At 44.5% G+C, this 19,442-nt stretch overlaps 1 protein-coding gene across 6 annotated transcripts in view; it reads left to right on the top strand.

Annotated features, from left to right (window-relative positions):
- Positions 1 to 398: 398 nt before the first annotated feature.
- The window catches only part of GRIA3 (glutamate ionotropic receptor AMPA type subunit 3), a 262,555-nt gene continuing 243,511 nt past the window's right edge, over positions 399 to 19,442 (top strand). For 4 of the 6 annotated variants that reach the window (XR_005125435.2, XM_054695576.1, XM_037511994.2 and 1 more), the window contains exons 1-2: positions 742 to 1,127; positions 2,303 to 2,461. Coding sequence is in view for 5 of the 6 variants with exons in the window: in XM_054695576.1 (XP_054551551.1) it covers positions 1,019 to 1,127; positions 2,303 to 2,461 (268 nt within the window). In the remaining variant the exon portion in view is untranslated. The other 2 variants (XM_037511993.2, XM_037511992.2) reach the window with 2 other exon arrangements.

The following is a 19,442-nucleotide window of genomic DNA, read 5'->3' as shown; positions in this document are numbered from 1 at the left end:
TGGGAACTGCTCCTCTGAGTGTCTACAAAGACTCAGGAGTAACCACTAACCGCCCTCGCCCCCAGCTTCCTTTCGCCTCCTGTTTAGACAGATACACAAACGCAGATGCAATGCAGGTTTTCTTTTCTTCTCTTTCTTTCTTTTTAAAGGACAGTTTGCAGCTTGAAAGGCTGGTGCACGTGAGAACTAGTGTCTCTCTATTGATCCCATCTTCCGTGTTGACAAACGCCAGCGCCCGAGGCTTTGCAGTCCGCGGCTGCAGTTTGCAGTGGCGCTAAGCGGTGTGCGGCTTTAATTCCACGTCAGATCAACTTTGATCAATATCCCCCTACCGGCCCAATTGGAAGAGCCCAATTCACAGGCGCTGAGCCTTTTCCTTCTTTCCTTCTTTTTCCTTCTTTAGACACATCATCTTCTAGGGTAGAAAAGTCTCGGATTTTCTTTATAATTTCTCTGTTTCTCTCTCTCTCTCTCTCTCTCTCTCTCTCTCTCTCTTTCTCTTTCTCTCTCTCTTTCTCTTCTTGTATTATTTGTTTTTTCGGTGCTTTGTCTTTTTTGTTTTGTGTTTTAGGTTGTGTCTGTCTGTCTCTCTGTCTTCCTCTCTCTCCCCCTCCCTCCCTCTCGCCCTTCCCCCTCCCCCCAATCTCTAGTAGTGATAGGGAGAGAGATCCTTTGGCGAACCCAGCTTGCAGCCAATGAACCCGCCTTCCAGATTGGTGTGAAGACAGAAGTGAGGTGGGGGGCGGGGAGGGGTGGCGAGAGAGCCTGGGAGCGAGAGGGAGCGAGAAGGAGCCAGACAGAGAGAGAGAGAGAGAGAGAGAGAGAGAGAGAGAGAGAGAGAGAGAGAGAGAAGGTGGTGGAGGAGGAGGACTAGTGTGGGGTGGAAAGGAAGAGTGAGCAAGAGCAAGTTCAGGGGAGGGGGTGTAAGAGCCGGCGAATTCTTTTTTCTTTTTCTATTATTATTTTGACGACTCCCGAGTTGCGCCCATGCTCTTGTCAGCTTCCTTTTAGGCATAGCATGGCCAGACAGAAGAAAATGGGGCAAAGCGTGCTCCGGGCGGTCCTCTTTTTAGTCCTGGGGCTTTTGGGTCATTCTCACGGAGGATTCCCCAACACCATCAGCATAGGTAAGCGCGAGCGAGCCCGCCGGTCCGGGGGGCAGAGTCTCCGGCACCGACCACTGCCCGCTACCCCGGCGGCGCCAGCAGCGGCGGGTCCCCGTCCTGCATGGCCCGGGGAGGAGACCGGGCAGCGGGACCCGGCAGGAATCGCGGGGAATCCGAGCTCCGGCGAGCCGGCTGCTCCGCGGAGCATCAGGGACAAGAGGGGTCTTTGGGGGCTGGAGTCGGGGCTCGGGGGTGGACCGCTGGGCTCTCGCAGCTGAGCGGGGCTGGGAGGCTGGCGGGAGCCGGCAGGCTGCAAAGGAACGAAGAGTCGCGGCTTTCCGGCCGCTGCTCCGGACTTTGCCATGGCGTGCGTGCGGCCGCTGGAACTTCTCCCAGGGCGATGCCGCCCGTCTGGCCGCGCCAGGGCTCCCAACCCGGCCCGGGGCACCCCGGGCGAGTCTCAGGCTCCCCAGAGACACGCTAATGCTGGGGAGGCGGGAGCGCACGCTGGGTTCCCCCAGACCCGGGGAGCCGCCGGGTCGCGGGCGCTGGGGTAGGAGGCGGGGTGACACCGGGAGCCGAGCGGCGAAGTCACGCAGACCACGAATTCATGAACTGCCGCTGTGTCTGTCTGGAGCCCGGCTCCCGAGCGCGGGGAGGGACTTCTCTCGGCGTCTGGCTGCATTGGCGAGTCAAGAAGTTAGCACCGTGGCCATTTCGGAACCAAACCCCTGTATTGTCTTCGGGAGGGAGGGTGGCGAGGGGGTCGGGATGGGGCAGCGGGCACAATGACATTTTTCTTCTTCCCCACCTTTCCCTTTGCGCCAGGGAAAGGTGCGCCAGCCTGTGCAGCTGGGTGTCGCGTCGGGGCGGGGGTTAGAAGAGAGGACGCTACCGCCAGAGAAAGAAGCAACTCGCGTCCTTGGTCCCTCCGTCCTACCCCAAAGCAGACCCCTCATCTCTCTATCCCTTTCCCATGTCTCTCCAGCCTCTCCTCCCCCGGTTCCGTCCAGAGGCAAACCAGGTTTCTCTTGCTCAAAATCTGAGTTCGCAAGTCTTGAAAGACACACAGGTTGAAAATCAAACACGTCGCGCACCCCAGACCCGTTGCACGGTATCTGTATCTGTAGTGTTGCCCCGATCTCTAACCGGTCCTGGAGGGACACAAGCCAAATGTCTGTTCCCTCTGCTTGTAGGTGGACTTTTCATGAGAAACACGGTGCAGGAACACAGCGCTTTCCGCTTTGCCGTGCAGTTATACAACACCAACCAGAACACCACCGAGAAGCCCTTCCATTTGAATTACCACGTAGATCACTTGGATTCCTCCAATAGTTTTTCTGTGACTAATGCTTGTAAGTAGATCTGCTTTTCCTCCCTTTGGGACCTCAGGGACCTCATTGGCATTTTGCGTGTGAGACTTGGGGTCTGCGGTGTGTGATGGGGGTGATTGTCTCAGAAGACATTTTAGGGGATCTGGTCAATCCAGGTTTCATGCGGCATATATCAACTCCGGAGGATCCTGCTGAGGGACTTAAGGCACTGCACAAAACTCTGTCATGTATAATGTTGGATGCAAAAGTTTTATTTTCCTCCCTGCTAAACTGGCGTTCCCTCCTACACACCGTTTTTTCGGGCGGATGGGGGAGGGCTGGGAAAAAAGAAATATGTCTGTTCAGGGAAATTTCTTCAGATGGGATTTTTTTTTAAAGAGCTTTTTAGATGGAGTCAGTTCAGACTGTACATTACTTGACTGTTAAAGCTAGCACCTGGATGCAGGAAGCTGAATTTGAATTTGAGAATTGCCTAAGGTATCAGAGCCAAATAAGAGAAATTCTGCAAACAAATGACCTTGAGGGATATATCAGGCTGGGTTCCCTGGCCTCTTTCTATGCTAGCATATCACCTTTCTTACCTAGAGAGCTCCGATAGGAACCTATAAGACAACAGAGTGATTGCAACTGATTGAACTCCTGGCAAACTGGGAGAAGCCACTGCTCTGGTGACTATTTGGAAAGCTACTTTCTGGCTTCTGTTCTGTCTCCGCTAGCGTTCACCCCTTGTTGTTAAGGACAACCCAGTTCTTAACTTAGAGCAAAAGGTGGAAGGCAGAGGCTTTTAGCAGGAAAACTGAAAATCAAACGAGGAATTTCATCAGCCCCAAAGCCATTTCTGGAACACATAGTTGTGCCCCGAGATTGTTCCTCAGGAAAGGGGGCCTTTTGAAAAGTAAAACCACCTGGAACCCAAATGACTAATAGCCAGCTGGGTACAGGTTTTTCTTGAATGCAATATTTTGTGAGAAAAACTGATACTTTTTCATTTACGCTTATTTCACTAAAAGTTTTCACAACAGTGAGGCTGATGATGGCATAAATATGTTTTGCTTTTATGGCTGCTGTAATCTGCAGTTTCTGTTTTTTTATTTTCTTTCACATGAGAAATATTTGTTTGTTTGGCTGAAACTTTGTGTATGACCTTCTTCAAACTCTCGCTGCCTCTCAGGATATGTGATTTCCAAAAGCTGTTAAAAGGGTCTCCAAGGGCACAGGTTTCTTGAGTTTGAAGACTTAGGTCAAGGAGATGGAATGAAATACTTTGCGAGAAATATGACAGTTATCATCTTTAAGAGAATTTTAGCTGAAGTTACAGATCCTTATATGAACATGTTCTGAGATACTCTGGATTTGACATTCTTTGGCTTGCCGACATTGACAAAAATAGGAACTTATTAATTCCAGCTAAGTGTGAAAGTTACAAAATGTCTGTCTATACTTTGCATCTTATTTCGGTAATCCCAGCCCGTCTCTATAACATTACAACACACATCTGACTCTTAATCCTGCACCACTGTTATTTTGTCAAGAGGCTGAATTTCAAATGCAGCTTCCTAAATAACAGTTTTAACAGATTTAGAACCAAGTACATAAACCTACTGGGATTTATTACTATTAATTACAAACCATATTTTTATTTCAATTCACTTTAGTGTCTTTCCACTGATGAGGACTGGGATAAGAGTGGAAATTGACTTCTCAGGAATAGTTGTTATCCTAGGGTTTTGGTCCTTTTTTTGTTTGTTTGTTTTAAGATTTATTTATTTATGCATTCAAGAACTGGGGTACAGGCCAGAGGTGTTGGGGTGAGAGGATTCGCCAGAGACAGAGTGGGGAACAGAACAGGCAAATTGACTGAAATACACTGCTGAGGGGAGCAGCAAGCGAATCAGGAGAGGTCTGCTGCACAATGTGGGTAGCTCCCTGGCTGGGGATTGAACTTGTGATGCAGTGGCTGTGGATAGCTTCATAGTTTGCATCTTAACCACTTGCACCACCAGGGAGGCCCTGGTTTGTTTGTTTTTAATGACCAAATTGGATTGAGACTGGCCAGCCCAGGGCCATGGAAACCTTACTCAAGTAACTCTTAGAAAATGATCCTTGCCATGTGACAAGCTCAGTTTTTAGTACAGGCAATAAGTCATCCATATTGGGGTTGAGTCGCCTTAATGCCTTAACTCTCCAGGCAATGAAGCAACAATCATGGGAAAGGAAAAGAAATTGATTAACCTCTCCACCAAATCCACAGCACTTCTACTTGCAAACTTACAAGGCTGGATTATGACTGGGAATGTGAAAGTGTGGTATAAGTGGTGTGGCTCCCTGGACAACGAGAAAGATAAAACAAAAAGGTGACCTTGCCCCTAGTTATGCCAAAGACACGTGTACATACAGACATACACAGAAGAAAAATCCAGAAACCACTGATATGTAATAACCTGCCTGTTGCACACTTAGACTTCACAGCTCAGAAGACAGAGGAAGAAAGCTGTCATCTTCTCTGGTCCCCAAAACAGTCCTCTCTGAATGTCACAACCATTGAATGGGGGCCAGATCCCAGAGCTGTCTCCCTGCAGCTGCTGCCTGGAGCTTCCTATGAGAAAGATGACTAGTCCAAACAAAGTCTGAGAGCCTTTGAATTCAGAAAATAATCCTTTCAAAGGGTCAGGGAAGCCCTGGAGGTATGTCTCATTTCTCCCTCTGGCCTTGATTGTTCCTTTTCTCATGGAAGTGAAAATGACAAATCTCAGAGGAAGGTGCACAATACCGGTTTAGTACTGAAGCCAGGCAGGTGACCCAGGCTGCCATTCTTGCAATTGATTGCGCTATTGTGCAGAGGGAAAAAACCTGGGTCCTCTGACCTGCCCCTCCCTGGAGACCTGGAGAGAATTCTAAAAACCCCAGATGGAGTCTAAATGTAGTCACCCACCTCTCAGATCTTGTTCAAAATGGACTAGATGGCCAAAAGTAAAGAGACATTGCCCTGTCCCTTTTCAAAATTATTAGTTTCAGCTTCCTTTGAGACTAGAATTGATTTCTTCCTGTGATCTTTCCTGCACCCTCAATCCTGAGGGAGGCATGCACTTTTGAGAGTAAATAAATACCCAAAGGGTCGTGCCTTCTGTGTGTGTCCCTGTTATGGACTCTTCCTCTGAACCTTCTCCTTCAATGCACTCAGTGGATTTTCTTGCAACAAATCCCAGGCACCAGTTATTTAAAAACTCTTCTTCACTGGCAACCAATTTTTTTCTTACACAACCCCCAAGAGGTTTGCTTAAGACAGACTCCAACTTCATTTTGCATCTTAAGAGGCCAATAAAACTCTCTCTGGCTTTGAAAGGTGGTTCATTTGGTATCTTAGCTCAGAGGTGAATTGAAGTTTATCAAGGAGACTCATCTGACTTGAAGCACATGTTCCCATTTCATAAGGATTAATTGAGTTTGCTGCCTCACTTTTCAATTTGGCTTGATAACCCCAGAAGGCAGGATGGTGTGGATATTAAGGTTTCAGGGTACATGCATTCATACACACTCACAGGTGCCCATACAGAGACAATCGGTGTATTTCCAAAGAGAAGTTACATGTTTGTTCTTTAAAAAAAAAACAAATGTGATCATCCTAGGGCTTTGGGAAATGTGTAAACACACCAAGGAGTTGTTGGACCCCATGTGCCTGCCTTTGCTGCCCCGGTTCCTCAGGAAATGCCTCCGATTCCCTTGAAGTCCCCTCCTGTGTCTTGCTGCTGTGCACTTGTAGTGCATTCCACCCTACATCGCCCCAGCCTCTGCAGTGTCAGCTCATTAGCACACAGATCTCATATTCCCTCTCCGCACTGTCATTGCAAAAATTGCTGTTGTACACCTTTACAGCCAACAAATGTGCTCGTGGATTACGCACTGTTTGCAAGAAGCAAGGAAAAGGCAAATGTAACCTTAAAGGTTATTCACCATGGAATTGTGCTCTAAACACATTGGCTTAAATAAAAATCTGTTGACGGAGGCGCAGTAGTGATGGTGGGACTGAGAGTGGGACTTGAGTCAGGCTCTAATGGAGCCCCAGGCAAAATCCCTCTTGCTGGCTAAATCTAACTCATTAGCTGCAAATCTGTATTCCATTAAATTTTTTTGAACCATTTGAAATATACCTGCTAACTGAGAGCACGCTCCTTTCATAACTGAGCGTGTTTTGCTACCAAGTGTACTTAGCTGAGACAGGTTTCCGTCTCTTACCCACAGAGTCACAATCTAATTATCTAATTATTCTAATTGCCAGGATCCATTTAACCGTTTAGTTCCATTGGGGAGGAAATAGCCTTCCCTGATCCTATTCTCTGCTCTTTGGTGGGTTCTGTTTTGTTTGTTTTTGTGTTTGTCCCTTTCATGTCATCTTTGGAACCCGGGTAAAGACCTGTTCTGCCCTGGCTCCTGCCCCCCAGCATATCTTCACCTAGTGCCCACCCTCTTCTGCCCCAGCTCCACCTCCCACGCCCAAACCCCCATCTTTGCACCCTTTGCCTCCTCTTCCTCTGCTCCTGTCTGCTGGTCTGTCTTCAGTAAACTCACCGGCTTAGCGCACCTCCCAGTCCCTCTGGCCAGCTGGCTTAGCCCACTGGAGCACAGAGAGGTCCCCTACATGGTGCCAGTCAAAGATTTAAGTCACCTTCTCACAAGGTTTATTATGGCTTTTTCTAAATCTATTTTTTATGTGGAGAGGAGGGAGGAAGGTGATGCTGTTCATTTGGGCCATGAAAATAGATGGCCATCAGCAGGCTGTAAAGGTGAGCTTCCAGCAAAGTGTCTTCCCGCCCCTAGAAGGCAGCTTCCAGTTCACCTACTAAGAGAGCTTGTGTTGGGGGGCAGGGAGCCCAGGGAGACAGGAGAGGCTTGAGGGGAAGGAACAAAGAAAACTATTTTGTTCTCTAGGCTTATTATAGAATGAGCCACTGTTTCTCTTCCTGTCAGCAAGTTTTAACTTTTTTCCTTAAAATGAAGCTCATTTTCTACATCGACCACTCTGCCTTGGTCAAAGGTTGTTTCCTTAATTTTCCATTTCCCTCCCTACTTCCCAAGATTGAATGAGAAATAGTGCAGGTTGGCTGAGGACTTTATGATTTTTTTTTGGCTCCTGATATATTTTTAAATTTCATTATTGTGGGTGGTCAGAGGTGATTGGCTGGCTTTGTTTTAATGGATTGAAAAATAAATGAATCCGCCAAGGTGTCATTTTTTAGTCCTCCTTTGTGGATAAGAGACTTGTCATCTTGAAACAATTGCTTAAAGGATTAAAAGACAGCAAGGATTTGAAGGGAGAGCCAGAATTTTAGAAGATGGAATTCACAACTTGGGGGGGAGGGGGGAGTGGTTGGAAGTATGCGTGTTTATTCAGATTATTTAATTTTGAACTTCTTAGATTGAAACTGTAAATATAGCTGAAGAACATTTCATAAAACTTTATCTTCTCTGAATTTTAGGAAAATTACCTGCATATTTTACTTGGTTCATTTAAGAAAACTCAGTATTGACTGTGGGTCTAATTTGACTTTGGGTCTAATTTGATGAAATGCCCACAGGAGGGTGCAATGAAGACCCTGGGTGGGGGTGCTGGATATGCCTCCGTGGCAGTGGCAGTATAGGATTGGAGCAGATACAAAAGGAACTCCCTCCCCCACATGGGATCCAAAGGCATAGTCACATCCTAGGTGGGGGGTGGGGGATGAACTCTGAGCTAGGGCAGCCCCTGATATTGGTAAGTACGTGGCAAAAGGTTAACATGGACAGAATTTCTCCTCCTCACACTACCACCTCTTCCTTTCTTGCCAGTTTTTTCCCTCCTGCTATGTCTGCCAAGCTGCATGCCCTTTTGCTGATCATTCACTGGCCCCTGACTCTATTATACCATCTACAGTAATCCTAATAATGCAACCTAGGGACTGTTTCCTGCTCTAGACTTTTCCAGACCTCCCTTTCCTCCATCAGAATATCTCAGTTATTGATCCATCCTCTTGAGGGCCTGGACTTTACTTTGGCGTTGATAGTTTTATACCTAGTGCCTGATAAAGGGTTAATATATTTGACAAGATAGTATTTGCTTTATAACCAGGGTCTGTGGGGGCCATAATGCATTGATTTCAAGGAAAGCTAGCCAAAGGAGGGAAGTTCTGGACATTACACACAGTGGCAGTTCACTTTACCCAAACCCAATATCAGCTGACCCTGGTCCTGGAAGACCTGTATAGGCCAAAGAGCAAAGCTGCCTGCACCTGGTAGGTTCAGAATAAGTACACCCAGGGTGGAGGGCAGATTCAGCTTACCATGTTGAAGTTGAAAATCTTTGGGGTGATTTGGGAAGTAGTGAAAGTTCATAGAGATTCATTTTATTAAGGAGGTAAATAGGTACAGTTTTTTAATGTCTATCATACCTCAATGAGGTTATTTTTCTTTTAAAAAATGTGTCACCTTTTAGATGCACCCTAAAGAAAACAGAAGAGGCTGTTGTAGTCTAAAGGTGTCGAGGTAGACATTGGCAGGAGAGACACTCCATGGAAAGCAAGTCATAGAAGGCGGGGAGGTGGTAAGAAAGCAGGAGAAATGCAGCGAGGAGGCTGGGTCTCAAACTGAAAGGTTCCTTTCCCTGGGATGGCAGGTGGAATGCAGTGTCCAGGCATCACCACCTGCCAGGTGCTAAATGGTAGTTTTGGGTAGACTTGGAAGCCCAGCTCTGTCTCCACTCCACTTGCTCCATCTCTCCCTGGCCTTTTGTCAAGTATATATTCTGGCCTCTCTCCCAGTGGAAATAACCAAAATATTCTCTTCTAGATTTCCATTTCAGCTTTGGTCAGAGAGGTGTGCGTGTCCCTCAGTCTGGTCCTCCCTTCTCAGTTTCTAACTACCACTGGCTTCTTTAGCAATTGTCTTCAACACAGTCATCATTTGTCCTTATTAGAGGGCCTGGAAGCACAGATAGGAATGAGCAGAGGAGACAAGCTGGTAATGACGCCTGATCCCTACGGGGCACGGTTTAGTCCAGAACAACACTTCTCAGCCTTCCATGTGCACACCAATCACCCAAGAATTGCTAAAGATTCTGATTTTATAGGTCTGCAGTGGGGTTCAAGCATTTGTATTCCTAGCAAGCTCCCAGGTGATGCCAGTGCTGCTGGTACTCAAGCCAGAGCTTGAGTAAGATTCACAACAGGGACACTATGATTAACAACGAAAAAGACTCTCCCAGAGAAGCCCTTACCCACTCGGTCTACATACCTTCTTGCCTCCCAAGGAAAGTTCTATAAACCACACATTTGGCTCATTCTGACTTGAGTGTCCCTATCATATTCCTCACAACCCTGTGTCCATTTCAGCCATGTCTGTAGGTGGCATGATTAGATATCTGATGAGCTCACTTAGAGAGTTGCTTTTTGTGGGATTTGGAATGGAGACTGGAAGACAGGCTGAGAGAAGAGGTAGCTCATGAGCCAGGATGACAGTGTCTTGGCGACTTGCCACACCCCAAAGAGTCCCTTTTAGAAACAACCTGCCCGAGAGAACTAAGGTTGGCATGCAGTTCCAATTGCTTTTCCACTTTGCTTCTCTGGGTCCAGGCATGCCAGAAGCGGGCATGGAACATCTGCTCCTCAGCTGTCTGATTCCCCTTAAACAGGGTTAGAAACAAGAAGAGCAACATAACCCAAATTCCGTCTTGTTCCCTAAGAACCTGAATAATTGGGGCCTCCCTGGTGGCACAAGAGGTTAAGACACAACCTATGAAGCAATCTGCAGCCTCTGCAGCATGAGTTCCATCCCCGGCCAGAGAGCTACACACATGGCGCAGCAGACCTCTCCTGGCTTGCCCGCTGCTCCCCTCAGCAGTGTATTTCAGTCAGTCTGCCTGTTCTGCTCCCCACCCTGGCTCTGGTGAATCCTCTCACCCCTCACACCTCTGGCCTGTACCCCAGATCTTGTATACATAAATAAATCTTAAAAAAAAAAGAGCCTGAATAATTGACTTCAAGGCTGGTGCCCAACACTCATTGTAAGGTAGAGGGGAGAGAAGGGAAGTAATGTCACTTTCTAACATATCTGAGCTTAGGACTGCTACAGAAAAGCCACTAAATGCTTATTTTGAGGACTACCAAACGGCACCATATTACTCAAAATATTGCTCCCCAAAAATCTGTCATTTGTCTGAAATCCCACTATAAGGGCAGGAATGGACCACTGAGCAGGTTTTCTATGATCCCATGCAGACGGGGTAAAGGAGGAAAGAGTCCTGGAGACCCCAGGCTTTTATTGGGGTTCACCAGGCATATGACAGGCAGGGGTGCTGGGGGGCCGAGAGGCTGTCAGTTCTCCCAGCCCCCAGCAAATCCTCACTCTATCTGGGCTCTCTGGCATTCTCTGCTTCTGCTTCTTTGCCGGCTTCTCTTTGGCTTCTCCTTTCGGCTTCTCCTGGCGTCCCTGGGACGCCGCCCTTAAAAGCCCAGTCTCAGCACAGGTGAATCCCATCTACCTATGCCCACACCCTATTCCAGGTGCCCGCCATCAGGCATGCATTCAGGATCACAAGGATCCATCATCTATCCTGATGGCGGGAGGGCAGAAAAGCCTGACATTTTTCCTTGTCCTACACCCACAAACCTTTTTTGTTATCGCACTGAAGGCTTAAGATGAAATGCAAACTTGTTATCTGAATACGAATGAGTTAAATCCTTACTAGCCACTAACATTTCAACCAGAATTCTTTGATGAGATTACCAGCTGTTGCCTTGCAGAATCCTCAGAGGCTTTCCAAGACAGGTAAGTGACCCAAAACAAGGCACCTGCCCAAGGAAGTGGGTCACCAAACGAATGAAGGGCATTCAGGGTGTTCTGGGAATATCGAAGATGAGGAAGAGTCCTTCAAAAACACTTCATCTATTTCGCAATATTTAACCTCCGTGAATAAACTCTGACAGCTTATTTACTACAATTTTAGTTGCCTTTGACCCTTTAAATCACACGCAGCTGATGGTAGCGGGTCTTTTGTCTCTATGGTAGTTTGTTGCAATCAACAAGCTCTGCTTCCGTAGTCCCCAAAACCACTGTATGATATTTTTATAAGTAAATTCAGTTTGTGATGGGATGGGGATGGTGAGTTTTTCAACCTTTACAAAATGTTGTAATCAAAAATAGATAGGTCTACTTAGTTAATTACTCATTGCAGCAGAGCCCTCATCCATACAGCTGCCCAGATAGCATCAGGCTATGAGAAATGGATGACACCAGAAGGTACTAGGACCCATCCCATAGAGGAGTAATTGTATGCAAGCAGGAATGGGTCTCTCTGTGGGTAAACTTAAAGTAGAAAGGTCACTAACATCCACAGTCAACCAGAACCTGTTACAGATACTCAAATATTCTTATATCTCACTAATATTACCAAAGCTACATGTTGATTAGTTGAAAGCAGCATTTCTTGAATTGGACCATTTGCCTCAGAATCCCCAGAGATGCTCGTTAAATCTATGAATTCCTAGGTCACATTCCAGATGTACTAAATCAGAAAGCATCAGGGTAGGCAGAAGAACTCTGTGGGAGATTCTAAAGCCCACTCAATTTGGGAAATCACTAATTTCATGAGCTCTGTGACTGTGAACAGACATATGGATTTAAACTGATTATGTGTTGAGCATGTACTAAGCACCAGGCATTGTACCAGGCACTTCACATATTTACATTTGTAAGTAAGTGAGATGCTGTTGGCCCATGCATGCTTTAGTGAGTTTGGCTCTCTAGCTGGAAGTCCAGAGCTTAAAAGAACCAAGAGACTGACCTCAAGTCATTGTGTCTGAGGTAAACAAGACAAAAGTGAGGAAAGTAGAGATGAGGAAATGATTTCCATTTTGACAAAGTGATTTCCCTTCTTTGCTTGTCAAATGATGATTGGGCCTTAACCATGCTATAAAGATAAATGTCATGGCAAATGCCATCCCATTTGTTAAAAACAGATGTCTTACTGTCAGTTTATATAGCATTCAATGTGTCCCCCTCGCTATCAACACATTTAAAACCTGGGCTGAAATAATAGCAATCACCACCATTCATTGAACTTGTACCATGTGGAAGACATAAGAAATAGGATATCACTTGTCTTATCTCATGGAACCATCACATCATTAGAAATGATGTACTCCCAGCCTCATTTTTAAAAAAGGAATCAAGGATGGTTCATAATATATAAGCAACTAGCACAAGGTCATACAACTGGCTAATTAGTGAAGTCAGGATTCTGAGATCTTCCTCTCTCTAGAGTCTAGACTCAGTTTCAACTGGGGTTGAAATCACAAATGATTATAGGGGCCAGGCAGAGATATAAATTTGGAAGTTTGGTCAGGTATGGAGTGGTGGGGCCTGAGGCAGTCTGGAGAGTTCATGCCCCTACCTGAAGACATTCAGATCTAATATTTTTAACTATGAGAGACAAACAAAACATCTGCAGTAGGACCTGGGGCGGTATGAGGTAGAGGTGTCAGTTTCTGACCTTAACCCTATACTATTCACCTCCTTTTATCATCAGGCTGTATTACTGTTTGAGGGAAGTCCTATTAGGTATAATAACTAAGGTGTAATATGTATAATAACTAATAGCAAGGATAAAAGCTCTGCTTTAGCGAAAATCCTATTTTGATTTCTCCTCTTAGTGTGTATCGAGGTATATCAATATGGCAGAACTTTCTCTCTGTAGACATACGTATGGTCCAACATACATAAACTGTATATCCCCCAGGCAATGCTGAGGCCTATTCAGCAATACAAACAAGTCAGAATGTTGGTCATTAACAAGTATTCAGCAGATCAAAAGAGATACTTCTAAGGGGTGACGCAGGAGAAACCACTTAGGTCCTAGTACAAGCAATCCCCAGGCCCACAGCTGGAAGGCTACTGGATAAAGTAAGGATGTGTCAACATTCACCAAGAGTGGGAGCTTCACATACACACCAAGACAGAACCTTACCAACTTTAGACCACAGTACAAAATAGAGATGTATAATTAGTTGTCTGGAACTGTAAAGTGACCTAAGTTGTATGATAGTCATACATAACCATTAGGTATGGTTTGTTAGATGTTAACATCATGCCATAGTTAGAATGAGGCTATAGGTCTTCTCCCCATAACCTCACTATCACTATAAAATACACCCTCAGAAAAAAAATTCTGTTTCTCACTATAGAAGTTTAGCTTCAGAATAAAATTATTTCTCATTAAAATAATGGCAAGTAGGCATAAAAATAATTGGACAGCTTGTTCTATAGGCTCAGTTAAGTCCAGCTCCTTTTCCTTTGAAGTATTCTAACTGTGCCTTGCATGAAAGTTCTTGAACTTGAAGCAGATGAAACAATATCCCAGTGGTAGGATACAACTAACCAGAATTCTCATTAGTGATTGCCCACACGATTACTTACAGATTAAACCAAGGGTACCATTTCTAAGGGATAAACTATAGAGTTTATTAGCTCTTTATATCTTCTTTCTGTTAATTTGGGAAATCCTTACCATATTTCTAGCCAGTCCACATCTGTTGAACACTTACTGATTTCACCAATGAGAAATCAAATATTAAGTAACAAAGCCTCTGGCATTCATTGGAGATAAGGCTATCTGAAGTGCTTATAGTTTTCTTGATTGGAATCTTTAAATGCCAAATAACTATTCCTGGACTGTGCATTTCCCAATAAAGGTAATCAACCACCCCAAGGGTATATAGATGCAGACTAACCCACATATACCACACAATGTGTTCTGAAGTCTTGTAAAGCAAATTGCAGAAAATATAAGATTTGGGATAGCAAATGGCCTTGAGAGTCAGTAAAAGCTGTCGGGGGATGAGGTATACAGCAAAATGAGCGATGAAGCAGGAATATGGAGATCTGGGTACCAGCCTCAGCTTTGCCACCAATTGCCTAGATGACTTTGAACAAGTTATTTCCATCTCTGGTTGTAGTTTATTTTTTCCAAATTATGTTTATAGAGGTAAAGTAGATTTATATCTTTGTATCTGCTTTGTATCTACCTCTACATGTAGTTGTATCATTTGTAAAATGGGGAGGCCCTTCTGGGTGATCTCTGCAGAGGCTTCTATTTTTGACACTTGTCCAAACCTACTACCTCCCCTGTGGTAAATAGCACTTTATTTCTTACTGAAGCAAAATCATTCAAAATGAATTTCCTCAAATTATTCTTCGACATCTACAAAGTCCCCTATTCATCCATTCTGTACCTTTAAAGACTATGAAGAGAACATCGAATCCTTTGTGCCTTGTCCCTGCTCCATCTCAACTCTTCCACTTACTAGCTGTGAGATCTTGGGGCAAGTTACTTAACTTCACTCATTGTGCCTCAGATTTTCTCATTACAAAGTGGAAATCATGACAGACTTCACCTCACAGGGTCGTTGAGAATTTAAAAATGATAATTCACAAATCCACAGAAAATACTTAGAATAGTACCTGACAGTATTGGATATTATTAACATCATCATTAGCTTCCAATCTTTTCAGCTTTTTATCCTAAAAACAGATACCTAGTTTCATTGAAAAAGTAAAATCACTTGTCACTTTCGGGAACAGATTTCTTTCCTGTCTTCTGAGCCTTTTTATAGTTCTTAATTCTTCCCCAAACTCAAAGGGTATTTTTCCTGCCAAAAAAGCCATTAGAGCACCCCTCAGATCACCAGCACACCACCTTGGCCTCCTGCATCTCAGCCATGCTTCCATATTTACCCACCCAATTTGTCTCTTGTAACAGCTACTCAGATACAATATGATGAAAGTACTCAGAGACACACTTTAATATAAGGACTACTGGCACAAGGGAAGACCTAGATTCTTCTTTCCCAAATAAATGGTGTTCATCTCTAATTCCATCAGCTTCCAATCAGAAAATGAGTCATCATTTCTGGTTTTTGTTACTCCATTATCCAAGAAGTACAAGAAACCCCCCTGATTTCCAAAAGGCCCAGCAGGCATGCACATGTCTTCTTATGGTTGATTCAGAAGAAAACACTCCGGCCGAGCACCCAGGGACTAGTTTTGTAGCAAGGCCCTAGAGCATCTCTTAGAAATGGACGTGCCATTTCTAGGAAAAGCAGCAAGGAACTGCTCGGGGCCTCCCTGGAGGAAGCCCCTTCATTTCCTTAAGTCCTACAAGGCCATTAGTGAGTGAAATTTCTCCATGGAACTTAGTGTCAAGAGCCCAGGGACAGAGGCATTCTTTCCTGCCCATTCTCTTCTAGAGAAGGCACTGCTTCTTGTATATATATACAAGAGCTGGGGTACAGGCCAGAGATGCAAGGTGAGAGGACCCCACCAGAGACAGTAGGGAACAGAACAGGCAGATCGACCGAAGTACACTGCTGAGGGGAGCAGCGGACGAGAAAGGAGAGGTCTGTTGGCCATGTCGGTTGTTCCAAGGCTGGCTGGGATCGAACCGGCACTGCAGAGGCTGCAGACAGCTTCACAGTGCTGCGCTCAACCACCTGTGCCACCAGAGAGGCCCTCCTAGCCCTTGGTTTTTGCATCTAACTCTCTGATGAAAGGGGTTGTTGCCTAGTCACAGGTTATTTTTCCTACTTAGATTGGGAGCAATCAGGGGGTAAAGAATGGCTATAAAATGAACTGTTTACATTTGAGAGCTTGTTTGGAGGGTCTAGCAGGGGAGCACAGCTACTTGTATACCCTCGACTGAAGACCGGTCCGTCTCTATTCGGGGAAGGCCATCCTCTTCGACCCAGCGGGCAGCTTCGGGAGGGACACACATGGAGCAGTGAGGGAGGAAGGGGACACCCGCATAGCCAGCCAGATCAGCCGAATCAACCCTGGCGATCAATGGGGTGACAGATGTCACGGCTAGATCGCCCTCACATCCTGAACTGTTTACATTTGAATCGTGGTTCTGTCTCTTACAAGTTACATGATCTTGGACAAATATCTTAACTTCTTGAGCCTTCATTTCCTCATCGGCAAAATGAAGATGAATATAATATTAAGTAACTATCTTATAAAGTTGTGATGAATATTAAATGTGATCATCCATGTCAAAATTTACCATGGTGACGGGCATATAATAAGTGCTTACTAAATGGTAGCTATTATAAACATAGAGTAGTAAGGAAATAACTGGAGAGGAGTAGAATTAGTCCAAACCAAACCATTTGTTTTGGAAGAGATACTTCCTATCTGTGACCATCCCTAAAGCCCTTTAGTCTAACTTATGCCACGTGAATCTGTAGCTGGCATCAGGCCAGATGAAGTCATTGTCGAGTATTCCCAATGCTGTCTCAGACATAAGGGATTTACTCTGGGTCAAAGCAAAGGAGAAAGAAAGAATTGACATGATACCTCTAGAAGTCAGGGTGTACTCACCACTAGGCTCAATCAAACCAGTACTGAATGGAATTGTCTGGAAGGACATGATGCCCTCTGATTTTTTTTTCTCTGAACTAGATATGGTCTGGATAAAGCCGCATGGATAGTAATATCATCATCTTGGCACTGGCTGGTTTGAAGGAAAAAACAAACTTTCTTCAACTGTAAAGTCTATTTTAATATGGTTGAAAGTGAGAGAATAGAAAAGTGAATCTTGGAATCTTCACTTAAATAAGGAAAATGTGGTGCCAGATGAACTCTCCCAGTCATTTTTCTGAATTCTTTTAATTAAGGGTGATATGTGCATGGAAGTTTAGGGCACATCAGTTTGAGTGGATGGATTTTCTTCTTTTGATGTTGCTTGCCTAAGTCAGACCAAAAATAGCAAAGGAAGGAGATATGGAAAAGGTTAAAAGAGAAATTCTGCTAATGTGATTTTCCAGCATTTCAGTCTCCAGTCTCTCCAGAGCAAAGGTTAACTAGCCAATCCCACAAGCACAGAGTCAGTAGAAAAAATCCTGCTGAGGACTACCGGGCAATGCAGTCTTTTCCCTACCCTCTCTTTCTTTGTTTTCTGGGACTGACCTACCAGGCTGCAGTCTCTAGCAAGCCCAAACCTGGGTGAAAAGCAAAGGCAATTTTGTTCCTTCATATCCCAACTACCCTTGCATCGCCTCCTCTTCTCATTTCCTACCCAAGCCCACTGCTGTTGTCTTGTGGGCTCACTGATCTTGTTCTCCTCAGAGAAGGAAACTGGGGCATAGAGAGGCTAAGTTACTTGCCTATGGTCACATAGCTGGTAGATGACTGAGCTGGGATTATAATGCCAGTCTCCTAACTTTTGGCAATTCTCTGTCTTCCCAACAGAATCCTTCCTCTCTTAGCTTTCCCTGCTATGCGGTGATATATATGAAAATAATGACAGCCCTGTCTTTTTGAAATAGGCAGAAGGAAGGAAGTATAAACCCACAGCAAGTGAAATAGAAATGCAATAAAGCATGAATTTCAGGGACCACAGTCAATGGTATCTTCCATTTAGTGCCTTCAATGTTAACCTGTCATCTTACTAACCTCTGATTTATAGCCACACATGAGATAAACAAAGTCTTGACGTCTTGTTATAGATCATAGTCTCTTGGAATCCAACTACCTCATTTTGTGGATGAGGAAAGTGAGGCCAAGAATGGACAAGAGATTTGCCAAAGGTGACACAACACAACTCTATAGTGGCAGAAACAAGATGAGAATCCAGACTGCCAGATTCCCGGAGAGGGGTGTGTCCACCATGTTTTGCAACCTGACCAGCAGAGCGTTGTCCTGAAGCAATACTACAACACTACAGCTTTCATTACATACCCATTTTCAGCTATCTCTTATTTTCTAATTACTTTGTATACAGAAGTCATATTACTCCAAGTAGATTTTTCAAGTATATAACAATTTTTATGATTATAGAAGTTAAAATGTGAAATTAATTCAAACTCTTTATAAAAAAAAAAAACTGGACCCCCTTGGTGGTGCAGTGGTTAAATTTCAGTGCTATCAAGCCAATCCCCTGCCAGGGAGCCAACACACATGGCACAGCAGACCTCGCCTGTCTGGCCTGCTGCTCCCCTCCGTAGTGTATTTCAGTAGATCTGCATGTTCTGTTCCCACTCTGTCTCTGGTGAATCCTCTCACCTCCTGCACCTCTTGCCTGCACCCCAGTTCTTGTATGCATAAATAAAAATAAATCTTTTTAAAAAACCCTCAGAAATATAAATAAAAAAATTATCCAAGGAAAGTAAAAGTCACCCAAAACTGGAGTTTACCATATATACAGATTTGTATCCTACCTTTTTACTTTAAAGTATATTGGGGCTATTTTTCCCAATGCCTTAAATGTTCTTTGGTAATTTTATTTTTAGATGTCTATGAATTATTGTATCACAGAGTCATTTTATGACATGTATATGTCATGACTTACATAAGCATTACCAAATTTTATGCATTTAGGTAGATTGCCAATTCACTGAGGTTAACAATTATACCTCAACTTCCTATAATAACTGCATCTTAGCACAAATCCACACGCTTAATAAATCCTTGCTGACTGAATAGCTGCATTGACTCCGCTGGAATGATTACTATTCCTCCATCAAATAGGACAACCCAAGCCGAACTTGACCTTCCATTCTTTTTGCCATACATGTTATAGATCTCAAGGAGGGCGGTATAGCAATGGTGCTCAGAAGTGAGACTCCATGGGTTCAAATTCTGATTCCATCACTTTCTAGTATCGCCTTGGCTAAGGAACTTAACCCCTCTGAGCCCCATTTTTTTCTGTCTGACAAATAAGGAAAGAAGCAGCACCCACCTCAGAAGGTTGTAGTAAAATTAAATGATAAAAATTGTGCAAAGTGCTTGGTATATAGTGAGCACTCAACAAATATTTGTTGCCATATTAACATATTCTGGTTCCATCTCTGCTATTATCTAGTCCTATAACTTTTTTAAAAAAGACTATTTATGCACACAAGAACTGGGGTACAGGCCAGAGGTGTTGGGGGGGTGAGAGGATTTACCAGAGACAGAGTGGGGAACAGAACAGGCAGAAAGA

This window comes from Talpa occidentalis, unplaced genomic scaffold (assembly GCF_014898055.3).
Source record: "Talpa occidentalis isolate TD23 unplaced genomic scaffold, MPIMG_talOcc4v2.1 talOcc4.15, whole genome shotgun sequence".
Classification (NCBI taxonomy): domain Eukaryota; kingdom Metazoa; phylum Chordata; class Mammalia; order Eulipotyphla; family Talpidae; genus Talpa; species Talpa occidentalis.
Note: the sequence above shows the minus strand (reverse complement) of the source record. Positions and strands in the feature narration are given on the sequence as shown.